At 43.3% G+C, this 16,903-nt stretch overlaps 1 protein-coding gene across 1 annotated transcript in view; it reads left to right on the top strand.

The window, feature by feature from the left end:
• chd1 (chromodomain helicase DNA binding protein 1) overlaps positions 1–16,903 on the top strand; it is a 29,542-nt gene that overhangs the window by 6,776 nt on the left and 5,863 nt on the right. Inside the window, exons 7-31 of the mRNA XM_024261942.2 lie at positions 62–287; positions 954–1,054; positions 1,130–1,308; positions 3,063–3,187; positions 3,259–3,475; positions 3,553–3,642; positions 3,712–3,902; positions 5,321–5,509; positions 8,039–8,198; positions 9,342–9,494; positions 9,564–9,635; positions 9,706–9,855; positions 10,765–10,913; positions 10,981–11,077; positions 11,645–11,740; positions 11,817–11,993; positions 12,080–12,240; positions 13,458–13,499; positions 13,571–13,704; positions 13,854–13,992; positions 15,189–15,339; positions 15,607–15,729; positions 15,800–15,943; positions 16,012–16,254; positions 16,325–16,447. Of these exons, the coding sequence (XP_024117710.1) occupies positions 62–287; positions 954–1,054; positions 1,130–1,308; positions 3,063–3,187; positions 3,259–3,475; positions 3,553–3,642; positions 3,712–3,902; positions 5,321–5,509; positions 8,039–8,198; positions 9,342–9,494; positions 9,564–9,635; positions 9,706–9,855; positions 10,765–10,913; positions 10,981–11,077; positions 11,645–11,740; positions 11,817–11,993; positions 12,080–12,240; positions 13,458–13,499; positions 13,571–13,704; positions 13,854–13,992; positions 15,189–15,339; positions 15,607–15,729; positions 15,800–15,943; positions 16,012–16,254; positions 16,325–16,447 (3,632 nt within the window). The remainder of the gene's footprint in view (positions 1–61; positions 288–953; positions 1,055–1,129; positions 1,309–3,062; positions 3,188–3,258; positions 3,476–3,552; positions 3,643–3,711; positions 3,903–5,320; positions 5,510–8,038; positions 8,199–9,341; positions 9,495–9,563; positions 9,636–9,705; positions 9,856–10,764; positions 10,914–10,980; positions 11,078–11,644; positions 11,741–11,816; positions 11,994–12,079; positions 12,241–13,457; positions 13,500–13,570; positions 13,705–13,853; positions 13,993–15,188; positions 15,340–15,606; positions 15,730–15,799; positions 15,944–16,011; positions 16,255–16,324; positions 16,448–16,903) is intronic.

The following is a 16,903-nucleotide window of genomic DNA, read 5'->3' on the forward strand; positions in this document are numbered from 1 at the left end:
GGTGCAGCTGGATCATCACAGCAGGGATGTTTCAGTCTTTTTTCTTTATTTGTCTGAGCAGCTACGGGCAGTGTGACCACGGTGTACGCCGTGGAGGCAGACGGCGACCCCAACGCTAACTTCAACCCCAACAAAGAGGCCGGCGACGTCCAGTACCTGATCAAGTGGAAGAACTGGGCTCACATCCACAACACGTGGGAGACGGAGGAGACGCTGAAGCAGCAGAACGTCAGGGGCATGAAGAAGCTGGACAACTTCAAGAAGAAGGATCAGGAGCAAAAGAAATGGTAGGACCTCCAGTCGCCCTGAGATGAGCTTCTGTCAGGAGCTACCGGATGAAGGCAGTGAGAGAGCTGCTGTTCTCTGCTGCTTCAGGAGAAGCTGCCGGAAACAGACTGAATAAACATGGGGGTTTATTCCTTTGAATCCGCGTTTTTCCCTGTGATGGTCTCACAGACATCATGGATGTCTTTGGTGGTCCCCACTAGTTCATAATTTTATTAAGAAGTTACAGTTTTAAAAATGTAGTTTTAGAGTGTTTAATAAACATTTATCCTGTTTGGCCTACGACCTAAGGTGTGTTTTGGATTTTGGCCCCTTGTGTGATTGAGTTTGACACTTTTGGTCTAGTTGGAGAAATGAATGCAAACTGATGCAATCATCCTGCTGTAATAAGGAATGTGAAATAAGGCAAACTTGTTCTTGTAAAAATCCAACATCTTGGTCATTTCTACAGTGAAACATGTCATCTGCTAAGATAAAAGATGGCTTTCATTTTCTAAAACGTCTGCTCCCGTTAACAAGCCTGAAATGACAGCAGTCCTGTGATAAAGAGAAGCAGCAGCTGCTGTCCTGAAGTTTCTCTGACGGCTTTGTTCACCTCTGCAGAGCTCGGGTCTCTGCTTTGGTGAGGCGTGGTTGGTCCACGGCTAACTCTGCATGTCTCTCCTCAGGTTGAAGTCGGCTTCACCAGAAGATATCGAGTATTTCAACTGTCAGGAGGAGCTGATAGACGACCTGCACTCTCAGTACCAGCTGGTGGAGCGAATCATCGGTACCGTAAGACTGCATCAGCGGTTGATCATGTTGGAGCTGTGTTAGTCAGCAACCCTTCTGCTCCTCTCTGCAGGACATTCAAACCAGAAGTCTGCGGCCGGTTACCCGGATTACTTGTGCAAGTGGCAGGGCCTGCCGTACTCGGAGTGCAGCTGGGAGGACGGCGCCCTGATTGCCAAGAAGTTCCAGAAACGCATCGACGACTACATGAGCAGAAACCAGTCCAAGACCATTCCCTCCAGAGACTGCAAGGTAACAAATGAGGGGAGCAAAAGCCGCAGTCAGCTGCAGATTGCTTTCTGTGACAGAGCAGCTTCTAGATCAGGGGTCTGCAACCTTTACCTTTAAAAGAGCCTTTTAGTTCTGTTTCTTAGTGACAAAACTCAACCAGACCAACATCTGTTTAGATCAGGGGTGCAGCTCTTTAACTCCCTATTGTGGCTCTCTGGCTATAGAAAAATGCAACATTTTGAACAAAGTAAAATATTTTAGTTTTTTTTCTATTTATTACATTTATTTATTATTATATCTATATTATTTTATTTTAGGTTTATTAGGCACAAAAAAGTCATAAGTCAAATGTTTTTAACTCCTTCACAAACAGTTGAAGGACAGTATGTATCGCTCCACCATGATCCTGACTACATTACCCATAATTCTCCCACAATCCATCCAGTAGTTTAACTTTATAGTTTACCAAAACTGCAGCATTTTGACAGATGTTTGAGTGTTGTTTAGTTCTGCTTGTGTCCATACACTCAACCAAAATCCACACACAAGAATTTAAGGTCTGCTCTGTTTTTAATTTAAAAAATCAAGGATATTAATTATGAAAAACATGAGGATCACTCCATTAGCTCTGGTTTATTATTTATTTTTATTTAGATGTATGCATTTTTGGTTGAAATGTACCACAAACTGTGGTTTTCTGTGTTTATTTGTCATCAATGTAGGCATTTCTCTACCTACTACTACTTTAAGATGATTTTATGTGGTACAGGATGTCTTTTAGATTGAAAGAAAATCAGGTAGACCTCTAAAGCATTAAAAACTAATTCGTATTTTGAAAAAAAATCTTTTTTTAATATTTCTGTTTTATCTTATGCTTGAAAATACTAATACATTTATCACAATAGTAACAATACCACAAATACAAATCGGTGCATTCTTTTTCTAAAGGGTGACATGAGACTTTGTGGCTCCTCAACGTTTGAAGGTTGCAGACCCCGGTTTAGATAAAGGCACTTTTTTATGTTTCTGTGGCCAAATAGGAAAATCATTAATATGTAGATACAAATGTAAACACGTTTGTTTTTCTATAGATAACAATTAAAACGTCTGCTACATTTTACAGCAGCACACGTGTCCCTTTCAAAATAAAATACTACCTGAGTACGAGATCCTCCTGCTGCAGCAGAGTTACTTGAATTAAAAATGCAGGAAAGCCAAACTGACCCTAGCATTTTTATGACTTTGATACACCTTCATCCTTTTTCTGCTTTTAATATTGAACATAAATGTGACAAGAAGATATTCAACAAGGCTGAATCAGGTTCTGAAACTTGAGCTTAGAAAATGTTCCTTTGAGTAGAAAAAATACCCAATGAATGAGGATTTATGTAAAGACAAAATACGATCGACCTTTTGGCTCTGAAAGATGAGTGTCAAAAAATACTTTTTGGGGGGGTGAGGGGTCATGTATGATCTAATTTTTTTTTGTTTGTTTTTTTTCAAATCAGAAATGACTTGAACAATAAGCAACTTTGCTTCATCGAAACTTCATCAGCTGTGTCAAAAAAAAAAATCTCTTAATAGTTTTAGACTTTCTACAACTAAATTTCTTATTGTAGCATTTTATTTTGAAAATAGATTTTCAGGGACTAAAAGCTTAAAAATGCCATCCATGGCCTCATTCGGACCAGTCTGTAAAAATATTGTCTAATTTAAACCGGTCCATGGCCTGAAAAATGTCCGAGACCACTGGTCTAATCTAATGTGTTCCTCAGGTTCTGAAGCAGAGGCCCAGGTTTGTGCCCATGAAGAGGCAGCCATCTTACATCGGGGGGGACGGTCTGGAGCTCCGAGACTACCAGCTGGACAGTTTAAACTGGATGGCCCACTCATGGAGCAAGTAAGTCCACTCATCTCCCCGTGGAGTCCAGAGCCGCCCAGCTGCTGACCCGGTTCTGTCTGAACGCTCAGGGGGAACAGCTGCATCCTGGCAGACGAGATGGGTTTGGGGAAGACCATCCAGACCATCTGCTTCCTCAACTACCTGTTCCATGAGCACCAGCTGTACGGACCCTTCCTGCTGGTGGTGCCGCTCTCCACCGTTACGTCCTGGCAGAGGGAGATCCAGCTGTGGGCGCCGCAGATGAACGTGGTCGTCTACCTGGGAGACATCAACAGCAGGAATATGGTAATGCTGCTTCAGGCGGTCCTGCTCCTGTCTCTGCCGCTGCTCTCCTTCACCTCCAACCGTTTATTCTTGAGCAGATCCGGACGCACGAGTGGATCCATCTTCACAGCAGGAGGCTGAAGTTCAACATCCTCCTCACAACCTATGAGATCCTCCTCAAGGACAAGGTCGGCAGCTCCTCTCCTGCTGAGCTTTTCTGACTGGCTCCTCCCCCTAACACCTGTGTGTGTCTGCAGACATTTCTAGGCAGCGTCAACTGGGCCTTTATCGGCGTGGATGAGGCGCACCGACTGAAGAACGACGACTCGCTTCTGTACAAGACTATGATCGACTTCAAGTCCAACCACCGGCTTCTGATCACAGGGACGCCGCTGCAGAACTCCTTGAAGGAGCTGTGGTCCTTACTGCACTTCATCATGCCAGACAAGTAAGTGGCCCCAGGCTGCGGACTGTAGAAGAATGTCTGACAGAAAAATCTCCCTCTTGAGTCAACCCAAAATCAGCTTAAGTCAGGGGTCCCCAAACGTTTTCTAGTGAGGGCCACATAACTGTGTTCTTCTCTGATGTGGAGCCGGGTCGGTTTGTAGGCTAACAGAAAAAGTGTAACAATCACAGCCTAAATGTAAACATTTACGGTTTTCCACATAGCCAAATTTAAAATAATTCATTTCTGTAATCTTCACAGAAAAAACAATACTAAAACCTTTATAAAACTAGATAGCATTACCTGTGATAGTGCTAGTGTGAATGCTGTAACCTGAATGTTCCAGCTGAAGATGCTGGTGCGAATGCTGAAATTGATAACTAAAAACGCTGAAGCTAATAGCTGAAATGACTGAAGCTGATTGTTAGCTAAAATATCAGCAAAATGCCAAATTATCCAAAAAAACTGAAAAACATTTAAAAATACCCAAAACAGCTAGCATGTAGCTAAAATATTAGTTAAATGCCAAATTAGCCAACAAGCTGGTGAAATGTGTTATTTAGCCAAAACAGATGGCATAAGGCTTAAATATTAGCTAAACTCGAAATTAGCCTATAAAACTGAAAAAGCCCTAACTTAGCTAAAACAGCTAACGTTTAACTGAACTGTAAGCAAAATGCCAAATTAGCCTAAAAAACTGGTGAAATGTGTAAATTAGCCAAAACAGCTAGCATAAAACTAAAATATTAGTTAAACTCCAAATTAGCCGATAAAACTGAAAAAGTGCAAAATTAGCCAATACAGCTAGCATGTAGCTGAAATATTAGCTAAATGCCAAATTAGCCTAAAAAACTGGTAAAATGTGTAAATTAGCCAAAACAGCTAGCATTAGGCTAATATATGAGCTAAACTCCAAATTAGCCTAAAAAAAGCCTAAATTAGCCAAAACAGCCTAAAAATCCAGAGTAATTGTTAAAACAGTCAAAACGGCTACCATGAAAAGAGCTGAATATCTTAAAGCTGAAAGTGCTGAAGACCTTTGGACGTCCAAAAAATGTACCAAAGAAAAATAATAAAGAAAAAGTCGATCACAATAGTGTGAATGCTTTACAGCTTCACACTATTAATCCAATAAGTAATCTATCCTCTCCCGTCACACTTCAGACAGCAGAACGGTGACAGAAAAAGTCCCATTCTATGTGGGTCTCGATCTGCGTTTCTGATAGAGTGTGGGGGGGCGGGTACAAATGTGGAGGTGGGCCTGATCCGGCCCGTGGGCCGTAGTTTGAGGACTCCTGGTTTAAGTCAATGAAATGCAGGAGAATTTGTCTGGACCAGTGTGTTAAGTCAGGTCTCTGAACCTGCAGTTTCCTCCCGTGTGGATGACCTGCTCTATGACCTCTCCACGTTCCTCGCCGCAGGTTTCACTCCTGGGAGCATTTTGAGGCCGAGCACGGGAAGGGCAGGGACTCCGGCTACACCAGCCTCCACAAAGAGCTGGAGCCCTTCCTGCTGCGCCGCGTCAAGAAGGACGTGGAGAAGTCTCTGCCAGCCAAGGTGGAGCAGATCCTCCGAGTGGAGATGACCGCCATCCAGAAGCAGTATTACAAGTAAGAGCAGCACTGCGCCCTCAAACGAGGACAGACACACGCTCCTCTTCACATTCTGGACTGAACGGTTCTTCTGCTGGTCTGGAGCTCCATGTGATCAGGATGTCCAGAAGCTGGAGACTTTCTGGTGGTGCTGAACCAACCAGCTGTTATGAAAGTCTCAATTCTATATGTGTGCAGGTATAGCAACTTAAAATAAGATTTCTTACTTTATTAGAATGTACATCGGAGTTTGGGTCAGTCAGTGCACGCACACCTGATGCTGGCAGTAGGTGGTGGGAATGAAAAAAGTCTGTTCAAATCCTCCAACACCAGAGCTTTAGCTCCTTCACCTCCAGTGTTTAGGCTACATTCCTTCATCTACTGTAACTTTTCAACCGTTAAGGTAATTCCAGCAGATTCTGTGGCGGAGTAAACGAGCCTCACGCTGAAACGCAACGTTGGGCAGTCCTCGAGTGTTTGCATAGTCCACGTCTATCAGCGGATACTGCCACAGAGAAAAGCAGCGCTCTCCCTGACTGTATATGTCTATGAGCGCTCTACGCTAGTAATACGTTGTATATCGGAGTAAAGCAAGATAAATGACATCTTCTTTTTCTGCAGCAGAATCGGCTGATTCACGGTGATCACGTGAATGGTAGATTTATGGCAAGCTAAAAAGCCAGTTATTCAGGTGTCACTGTGGGATTATTGGTGTTTTAGGGTTAACTATGGTGGCCCTGAAGGTTAAATCACATAAATTCATCAACACATAACATCATAAAAATCTCAATAATTAAAAAAGCAAAACCAATAATAAAAAACATCACGTTTTAGAAATCAAAACAAAAATCCACAAACAAAATGATTAAAAATAGAAAAGGAAATATTTCAAAAAAACAAAATGAATGACTCTATATTGATCATAAAACATTTAAAAGTTTTTTTTTAAGTTTTCAGCTCTGTGAAGCATTTTAAAATCCTACTCCAAGGCCCAATCCGAATTCGTCCTTCACTCTTCCCCTCAATTTGTAGTGGCATTTTAAGTGAAAGTTGTGTCTGGATTATTATTTTTTTAAATTTCAACCTTTAACCCTCTTTGGAGAGGTTCAAAGTCTTCCATCGTGAATCTTAAATTTAATTGTAAATGTTATGTGTATTCTAGTGCTGGAAGCTCTACGCTAACGCTAGCGGACTGGTGAATATTGATGACGTCGAACAAAAGTAACGTCCGAAATATTAGACACTATTTTTTTCATAACTCTCCGTTTGGAGGGATGAGTAAAGGGGAAGAGAGAAGGGAAGAATCCAGATTGGGCCCAACTATATTTGATCTGTTTTCAAAGCATTTTAAAGTTTTATGGTTTTGCTGTTTTAAGCCAAAATCTAAAAAATAGTTGTTTTCTACGACATGGTTTCTGCAGAGCGGCAGGCGATTATTAGAAATTCACAGCTCAGTTGTGGGTGAGACTGTTGGTGTGACGTAACCCCACACTGATACCTTGAGAAATGTTTGTTTTATTCGCTCTCTCGCTAGCTTACAGCCATCACACCCCCGAGCTAACATTACAGTGCAACAAAAACAGTGATCAGTATCGCAGCTATCCAGTCGTACAGTTTAGATCCAGATTCCAGCTCAGACCAGGAGAACAAAGCTGTCCATGGATCTGTCTACAAGTAGATGATCAGAATGGAGCAGAGGAGGGAGACTTTGGTTCTTCCCATTTCACTTCCTGTCACAAATTTAAGCTTTTTCAATTGGGCATTTTAAACATTTTCATATATTATTTAAATGTATTAGTTTATCATTATTGTGGAATTGTTTCAAATAAAGGGCTTCATGTTTACCTGTTTGTAAGTTAATCATTTTCAAGTATTAATGCTGATATAAGCAGCAAATAAAAAGGAAAGTAACCAAATAAAAATGCTGAGTTAAATACAATGAAGTGGAGAAGGTCGGTGCACCGAACTATAGTGCTGGTGCACCTAAGAAGAAAAGTTAGGTGCTCTGGTGGAACCAGTATAAACATTTAGTCTAGAGCCCTGAAAGACAAATAAATTTGTGTTTTTAACATGTTCTTGTGGCATTTTTCTGATGATGAATGACAGGTTTAAAGAAAATGAAACTCAAAATTCTATTTCTGTTTTTCTTTATTTAAAAGAACTTGTAGAAAATATTCTGGGAGGGTCACAAGCTGCTTCAAATGAAGGTTCGGGGTGTGAGGGGCTGTAAGCTAGTGGGAAAGCATGTAAACGGAGAACTCTGGTGGGTGATCGGAGTGTGCACACCTTAAGACTGTTGCCATGGTAGCGTCATCCCGGGTTACTTGGACCACGCTCTTCTGCTTCTATGACATCATCAGTTTGCGACTTTAAAAACTTTAAATGCGACAAATGTTTCAGTCGTTTGCTGAAATCCTTGTGCCGTCAGAAACCCTTTTAAAGACTTGAACCTGCCCCTCCCTGTGTGGATCACAGTCATTCTTAGCGGAGCTCCTTGTGGTTCTGGCTTTGATATTCACGCTGACCTGTAATTGTTATGGCCACCAGATGGATCCTGACCAGGAACTACAAGGCTCTGAGCAAAGGCACCAAAGGCAGCACGTCGGGCTTCCTGAACATCATGATGGAGCTGAAGAAGTGCTGCAACCACTGCTACCTCATCAAGCCTCCAGAAGACGAGTTCCTGAGCAAGGCGGAGACTTTACAGGTACCTCAACTGATGCCTTTCTCCCACTCAGATCCAGGTCCACAGAACTTGATTCAGAAGGGAAAGATGGACAGGTGCCCTCACACCTTCCAACCTCTCCCTGAAATGCAACTTTAAGGGTCCTCCACCTTTAATTCAGGTCTGAGGGAAGTACAGATGCTTCCTACCAAGAAGCGCATTTAATTCGAAAAAACTGTTTCCATTGCAGTTTTGTGAAAAAAGTCAATTTCAATAGGCCCCAAAAACAACCTCATCTAAGCACAAAAACTTTTTAATAAATGCAAGTTTTTTCAAAATTTTTCATTATGAGAATTTATTAGCGAAAATCCAATTTGTGAAATTACAGAGTTAATGGAAATGCAGCTAATAAGAATTTGGTCTCCTCTTTGGAGGAAAAAAAAGGTCATTGGATAACTGGAAACCAGCAGATGGTGGAACCTCAGGTACAGGTGGTACATTGTGGTTCTGTTCTGGTTGGGGAACTGAACCGCCCTGAAGTTATTAGTCATTTGGAAACGCTTTTGCATAACCATTCAAAACTATTTTACTGTGGGATTTTAAAAGGATACATTTACATTTGTTTTGCTTCAAACTTTAAATCAAAGAACAATTCAGTTTTTTCCTACTTTAAGTATGAGCAGAGAAGCTCAGATATTCAGAGGGATCTGGTGGTGGAGCCGCTGTTTCTCCATATGGACGTGTACCTGTCAGACTTTCATTGGATCCGTTAACTGTAGCTGTTGTCAATTAATTCACTTTGAATGAAGCCACAATAAAGAAGTGGTTGGTCATTGCTCTTTAGAGGCCCGCCCCCTGAGGAGGTCACGTGACCGGCTCCATAGTATTGAAGGCCTTCACTTCGTCAGGGATCTCTGGTTTTCTGTGATCCCTCATTCCAGAACAGAACTTCCAAATCTGGTCTGTTTCTGAAACAGACCAGAGGTCAGAGGATGTTGTTGGAGCATCTTTGGTTGTTAAGTTTCATGAGACAGAAGTGAAGAAGTCTCAATCGTGGACCCCCTCCTTCACAACCTCCACGTCCGTCCAGAATTCCAGCCTGGACTCACAGATTCCCAACCTCTATGTAGCTGTTTTTAAAGGTTCCTGGTGCAGCAGCGACTGGAAGTTTTGCTTTTTTTGCAGCTGCTGATCCGCAGCAGTGGGAAGTTGGTTCTTCTGGACAAGTTGCTGGTGCGCCTAAAGGAGAGAGGCCACCGAGTCCTGATCTTCTCCCAGATGGTTCGGATGCTGGACATTCTGGCTGATTACCTGCGGAGCCGGCAGTTCCTCTTCCAGGTGAGCACTGCTCCTGAACGGAGCATCACCTCTGTGGTTCTGGGTCTGACGCTGCTCTCACTTTTGCAGAGGTTAGACGGCTCCATCAAAGGGGAAATGCGGAAGCAGGCGCTGGATCATTTTAATGCGGAGGGATCAGAGGTACTGAAGAGTTCTGAAGACTGTCTAATGTCTAATGTATTTGTTAAAGAAGCACTTCCTGTTTGTCTAGGACTTCTGCTTCCTGTTATCCACACGCGCTGGCGGTCTGGGAATCAACCTGGCGTCCGCTGACACTGTGGTCATCTTCGACTCTGACTGGAACCCTCAGAACGACCTGCAGGCTCAGGCCAGAGCCCACCGGATCGGCCAGAAGAGACAGGTGAGTGGCGCCCCCTGCTGCCATTAAGTTGTGAGTGCTTGTGGAAGTCTTTAGACCAGGAGTCCCCTAAAATTTTCTTGTGAGGGCAACATAACTGTTTTCTTCTCTGATGTGGGGTCGGATCGGTTTGTAGGCTAACAGAAAAAGTGTAACAATCACAGCCTAAACGTAAACATTTACGGTTTTCAAGAAAGACACACATAGTCAAATTTAAAATAATTCATTTCTGTAATCTTCATAGAAAACAATAATACCAAAACATTTTAAAACTAGATATAAAGAGTTACATGTGATAATGCTAGAGTGAATGCTGTAAACTGAATTTGGCCACTGAAGATGCTAGTGCTGACCGCTGGAGAGGCTGAAATTGATAATAAAAAGCACTGAAGTTGATACCTGAAATGGTTGAAGCTAATAGCTGAAAATGCTGAAGCTGATAGCTAGCAAAATATTAGCAAAATGCCAAATTATTCTAAAAAAAATCAAAAATATTAGCCAAAACAGCTAGCATGTAGCTGAAATATTAGCTAAATGCCAAATTAGCCACAAAAAATCTTGACAAAATGTTTTATTTAGCCAGAACAGCTAGCATAAGCCTAAGATATTAGCTAAGCTCCAAAATATGTTAAAAAGTTCAGGTTTTACATTTTTAAAAAATTGTATTCTGTGAGATTTTTGGGCTATTTTGGCATTTAATATTATTTATAGGCTATTTTGAAGCTTAGCTATTTTTTCAGCTACATGCTAGCTTTTTTGGCTAACCTAATTTTTAATTTTTTGTTTTTTAAGACAACCATGGCTTGACTGAATCATTACATGCCTACCTGTCGGTGCTCTCAGCTCTGTCAGGTTTATGTAGAGAAGCATGTGACCCTTCAGGTGCTGAGCCTTTGCTTTGTGTTCCTGCAGGTGAACATCTACCGTCTGGTGACCAGAGGCTCAGTGGAGGAGGACATTATCGAGCGGGCCAAGAAGAAGATGGTTCTGGACCACCTTGTCATTCAGAGAATGGACACCACGGGAAAGACCGTCCTAAACACCGGCGCCGCCCCCTCCAGGTGAGTCTCCGCCCCCTCTGTTTGAAATGTCGGTGCATGGATTCTCCTGAAAGTCCTTTCTGTACAGTTCAGCACCGTTCAACAAGGAGGAGCTGTCTGCCATCCTGAAGTTTGGCGCTGAGGAGCTCTTCAAAGAGCCGGAGGGGGAGGAGCAGGAGCCTCAGGTGTGTGTCAAACCGCTGTTGCCTTATGGGGGGGGTGCATCCTTCAGACCAGGTGAACCAGTTGGTGTTGAGGTCCCTAAGTCCAGATGTTTGGAGCTCTGACCCAGAACTGGTTTTCTTTGTTTGTTAGGCTGGTGTGAACACTCAGCTGGACTCTGGTGTGGTTCACTTCAGTGTAATTCCAGAGAGCCAGATGTCTTAGTCTGAACAGAGCTGAAGCTTTTGGGTTATTGCTGTCTGTGATCTAAATCATGAAAATAACTCACAAAAAGATCAGTTTCTCTGTCTGGGTTTAACATGAAGTTAAAGTCCCATTAGCTGTTTCACACCTAAGTGTGTGAAATTTGTTCTCTACATTTGATCCATCTCCTGGGGGAGCGGTGAGCTGTAGACACGGCCACGCTCCATTCGGTGGTTTATCCCCCACAATCCAACCCCTTAATGCTGAGCATCAAGCAGGGAGGAACTTATGGATTTGAACTCTTGACCTTCCCGTCTCAGGGCAGACACTCTGCCATGAGGCCACTGAGCTGCTAAATGCTGTGTTCTTGCGCTCCTTTTGGACAGGAAATGGACATTGATGAGATCCTGAAGAGGGCGGAGACCCGAGAGAACGACCCCGGACCGTCCACGGTGGGGGAGGAGCTGCTGTCCCAATTCAAGGTGAGGAGAATCCGTCTTTGACCTGCAGCCAGGAGGTGAGGAGCAGCTATAAAGGTTCACGTTTGGCCCTGGACAGGTGGCTAACTTCTCCATGATGGACGACGAGGAGATCGACATCGACTCTGAGCGAAGTCAGCGCAGCTGGGACGACATCATTCCTGAGGAGCAGCGGAGGAGGATGGAGGAGGAGGAGAGGCAGAAGGAGCTGGAGGAAATCTACATGTTGCCCCGCATGAGGAACTGTGCCAAGCAGGTGAAAACCACGTGAAGACTGATCTCTGCTGGCACTCGGTAATCAGAGAAGACCTGCTGAAGGCCTCCGCCGCTCTGTGTCCACAGATCAGTTTTAACTCTGGTGAGCGCCGGCACGGCCGCAGCAGGAGGTACTCCGGCTCCGACAGCGACTCCCTCTCAGACCGTAAGAGGCCGAAGAAGCGCGGGCGACCTCGTACCATCCCGCGAGAAAACATCAAAGGTTTCAGCGACGCAGAGATCCGCAGGTGAGCACAGGAACGAGGCGCTCTCCAGCTGATGAGGTGAACTCCCTCTAACCCAGGAGTCCCCAAAAGTTCTCTTGTGAGGGCCACATATCTGTTTTCTTCTCTGATGTGGGGCCGGATCGGTTTGAAGGCTAACAGAAAAGTGTAACAATCACATCCTAAACATAAAGATTTGTGGTTTTGTAGAAAGCCTCACATAACCACATTTAAAATAATTAATATCTGTAATAAAAAAAAATAATACTAAAACATTTTAGAAACTAGATATATAGCATTACCTGCAGTAATGCTAGTTTGAATACTGTAAGCTGAATTTGACCGCTGAAGATGCTAGTGCTGATAGCTGAATTAACTGAAAGTGATAGCTGAAAACACTGAAGCTGATAGCTGAAATGGTTGAAGCTTATAGCTAGCTAAAGTAATAGTGAAATTCCAAATTATTCTAAAAAACTGAAGAAAAAAGAAACAAAATTAGCAGAAACAGCTAGCCTGTAGCTGAAATTTTAACTAAATATCAAAAAAGCCCCCAAATACCTGATGGTGTCTAATTTAGTCAAAACAGCTAGCATAAGGCTAAAATATTAGTTAAACTACAAATTAGCCTTAAAAAAAGAGAAAATGCCAAAATCAACTAAAACAGCTAGCATGTAGCTAAAATATTAGCTTAATGCCAAATTAGCCAGGAGAAATGGTAAAATGTCTAATTTAGACAAAACATCTAGCATAAAGCTAAAATATTAGCTTAACTCAAAATTAGCCTATAAAACTGAAAAAAGCCTAAATTAGCCAAAACAGCTAGCATATAGCTGAAATATTAGCTTAATGCCAAACCAGCAAAAAAAGAAAAAATGGTAAAATGTGTAATTTAGCCAAAAGAGCTAGCATAAAGCTAAAATATTAGCTGAACTCCAGATTAGCTTAAAAACTGGAAAAATCCAAAATTAGCCAATGGATTTAAAAAAAATGTACAGAAGAAACATGATGATAATAAAGAAATAAAGAAAAGGTGAATAATTATGAAACCAATACATATTCTATCCTCTCCCGCCATAGTTCAGACTGCAGAACGGTGGAATATAAAGTCCCGTTCTATATGGGTCTCGATCGGCGTATCTGAAAGTGTGTGGGGGTCCGGGTACAATGTAGAGGAGGGCCTGATCCGGCCCGCGGGCCATAGTTTGAGGAGCCCTTCTCTAACCTTCTCATTCTGCTCACAGGTTTGTCAAGAGCTACAAGAAGTTTGGAGGGCCTTTAGAGAGGTGAGCCTGTCTGGATGTTATCCGTTTGTCTGCGAGCGGCGAGATACTTACAAAGTGTTCTGCTTTCTCAGGCTGGACGCCATCGCTCGGGATGCCGAGCTGGTTGATAAATCCGAACACGACCTGAAACGATTGGCAGAGACGGTCCACAATGGGTGTCTGAGGACGCTGCGGGAAAACCCTTGTGGACCCGAGAAGACCTCAGGTGAGCCTGGAGGCAGTTCTGCGGGTCTGCAGACATCTCAGAGGTTCAGTGAAACGGCAGAGGGAAGACTTGAAGAAGACGGCAGCTCTGCTCTCTGTGTTCTCCTCACGCTTCATCTGCGGCTCCTGACTTTGTGTTTGTGTGATCAGGAGGACGACGAGGGAAGGTGAAGGGCCCCACCTTCAGGATCTCTGGAGTCCAGGTCAACGCTAAGCTGGTCATCTCCCATGAGGAGGAGCTGGCGCCGCTCCACAAAGCCATTCCTGCTGATCCCGAGGAGAGAAAGAAGTAAGAGTGGAGAGAATGGGGTCAAGTCAGGATCAGCTTCAAGTGAATGAAAAAACAGATTCAAAATATAGATTGAAAACCTGAAGGAATTATTGAAAATTTGAAAAAATGAAATTGAAAACTTGAAAAACATTTTTTTAAGTAAATTTGAAACTTAAAAAAAAAAACAATTAAAAACAAGTTTAGTTGTACTTTCAACTTTCCTTTATTTCATTTTTCCCTGTTTGCTTTCATTTCTCCGTTTTCAGTTTCAATTCAGATCTTTGTGTTTTCTTTGCTGAGCTGATCCTAATTCTACTTGGGGGCGGAGCTTTGACCTCATTGGCTACCGGGACGTGTTTTCCATGGAGTGACAGAGAAGACACTCACTACACATTTTTTACCCTTTTCTCAGACACACATGAATATTTTCACTCTTTTCTCTCATTTTTAATCCTCACTGTTCAAACTTTCATAGAAAATAATTCTAGCATTAGGATGAAAACAAGGATCTAATCATGATGAAGATTTATGTAACGCTGCCAAGCTGCACGTCTGTGTGAAAAACTGCACAGAGATTGATTGAAAAGATCAACAGCAAAGTCGTGCAGAAAAAACATCTACCAAACGTTGAGACTGAAAGCTGCACCGTGATATTAGTGAGGACAAACTGCACAGTAGTGATGCTTTGATCAGAGTGTGGAGACGCAGACGAGGACAAACGGACAACGTTCTGCAGCAGAGAACACGTTACATCACCATCACCTCTGAGAGGATCATGGGAAACATGTCGCCAATGAGCTCAAAGCCCCGCCCCCATGTGAAATTAGGATCAGCTCAGCAGAGAAAACAGGAAAACTCTGAATTGAAACTGAGAACAGAGAAATAAAAACAAAGAATGAGAAACGAAAAAAAAGAAAGTTGAAAGTACAAAAACATTTTTTAATTGGTAACAGTTTTAGTTTTTTTTTAAGTTTCAAATTTACTTTTTTTTTTTTCAAATTTTTAATTTATTTTTTCAAATTTTTATTCAGTTTTTTTCTTTCACTTTAAGCAGATCCTGATGTGACTCCAGAGGAGAGGCTTTTGGTTTGTTGGTATCGAGGGTTACACTTGTGGAGCTGTTAGATGTAAACCTGTTCAGTCGCATTTACATGTTTAGGATTCATGACCGCCGTGTCAGCAGAATGTTGAGCTGACCGCGAGTCTGTCTTCAGGTACGTGCTGCCCTGCCACTCGAAGGCGGCGCACTTCGACATCGAGTGGGGGAAGCAGGACGACTCCAGCCTCCTCATCGGGATCTACGAGTACGGATACGGCAGCTGGGAGATGATCAAGATGGACCCCGACCTGAACCTCACACACAAAGTGAGTGGATGAGGGCAGAACGTGGAAGGACCCGCCGGATCAGCTGAGAGCTGTTGGCTCCTCGCTGAGGCAGCGTTAGTGCTGCAGGAAAAATCACCAGGAGCAGCAAATATAGACGGAAACATGTTTGAATGTGAAAATTCATCATTTTAGGAATAAAACTGTTCAGTTTGAATCTGGTCATATAAGAGTTTTACCTGGATGGAAGTTTAACATAACGGTTTCCTCTCGGGGGTCCATGTTTGTAATCAGATGTTTGTCCATCAGCTGCTTCCAGATGATCCAGACAAGAAGCCCCAGGCCAAGCAGCTGCAGACCCGAGCCGACTACCTCATCAAACTACTGAGCAAGGACCTGGCCAGGAAGGAGGCGCAGAAGCAGGCGGTGACGGTACGTCTCCTTCAGCTGCGCAGTCGGCGGGCCCGGCTGCACAGCAGCTCACTGCTGCGTCTGTCTGCAGGCTAACTCGCGCAAGAGGAAACCACGGAACAAGAAGAGCAAAACTCCGAAGGTGGTGAAGGCGGAGGAGGTGACGAAGAGCCCCTCCTCTGACCCCCCCTCAGAGAAGGCGTCGGACGATGAGGAGGACGCCGATGAGGAGAAGGTATGGTTGGTGAAGCTGGCATTGCTGCTGCGAGTCCAGCTGTTGTTGACGGGACTTTGCTCCTCCAGGAGACGCTGCTGAAGAGCCGACGGAGCCGGACCGATAAGCTGCTGATGGATGAAGACGAAGAGGAGGAGGAGGACGAGGAGGAGGAAGAAGAGGAGGAGGACCGGGACGGCTCTTCATCGGGGGAGCGAGAAAGCAGAGAGGAGATAAAGAAGGAGGAGGAAAGCTGTGAAATCAAAGACGCCAAGGAGTCAAAGGAGAAGAAGGAGAGCAAAGCTGTGGAGGTGATCCACAAACATGAGGAGGTGAGAACATCAGAACCCTCAGATCTGTGAGGGAGGGGTCCATGTGTCACTCACTCATCTGTTTCACCAGAATGACGTGAAGACGGAGCAGCGAGATCGACCCAAGAAAGCCTCTGACACGCCCGTGCACGTGACAGCCGGAGAGAACATCGGGGAGGAGTCTGAGGAGCTGGACCAGAGGACCTTCAGCGTGGTGAGTCGGCAGACGTCCATGAACACCTGTGTTTCTGCGATGCTCCTCAAAGCAGCAGAGATGAAGTCTAACATGTATAATTCTGACAAAATATATTTTTAAGGAGAGTAAAATATTGAAAGTTATTTAAGGTTTAAGTTGATTTATTCTGGAATAATATTCCTGACTTTTTATTATTCATAATTATGTTAAAAAGTTACAGTTTCAAAGTTTTAAAATGTAGTTTTAGTGTGTTCAGTGAATGTTTATCCTGTTCGGCCTGAGACCTAAGATGTGTTTTGGATTTTAGCCTCTTGTGTGATTGAGTTCAACACTCCTGCTTTAAGTGATACGGTGGGTTAAGAAAGTTGATTTTATTTCTTTCTTAAAGCATGAATGATATGATAGAATTGTTGATAGAGACAAACTGAGTTAAGAACAGTCAACACGAGCCGCTTTACTGTTTCACTTATGTTT

Source organism: Oryzias melastigma, linkage group LG12, assembly GCF_002922805.2.
Source record: "Oryzias melastigma strain HK-1 linkage group LG12, ASM292280v2, whole genome shotgun sequence".
Classification (NCBI taxonomy): Eukaryota; Metazoa; Chordata; class Actinopteri; order Beloniformes; family Adrianichthyidae; genus Oryzias; species Oryzias melastigma.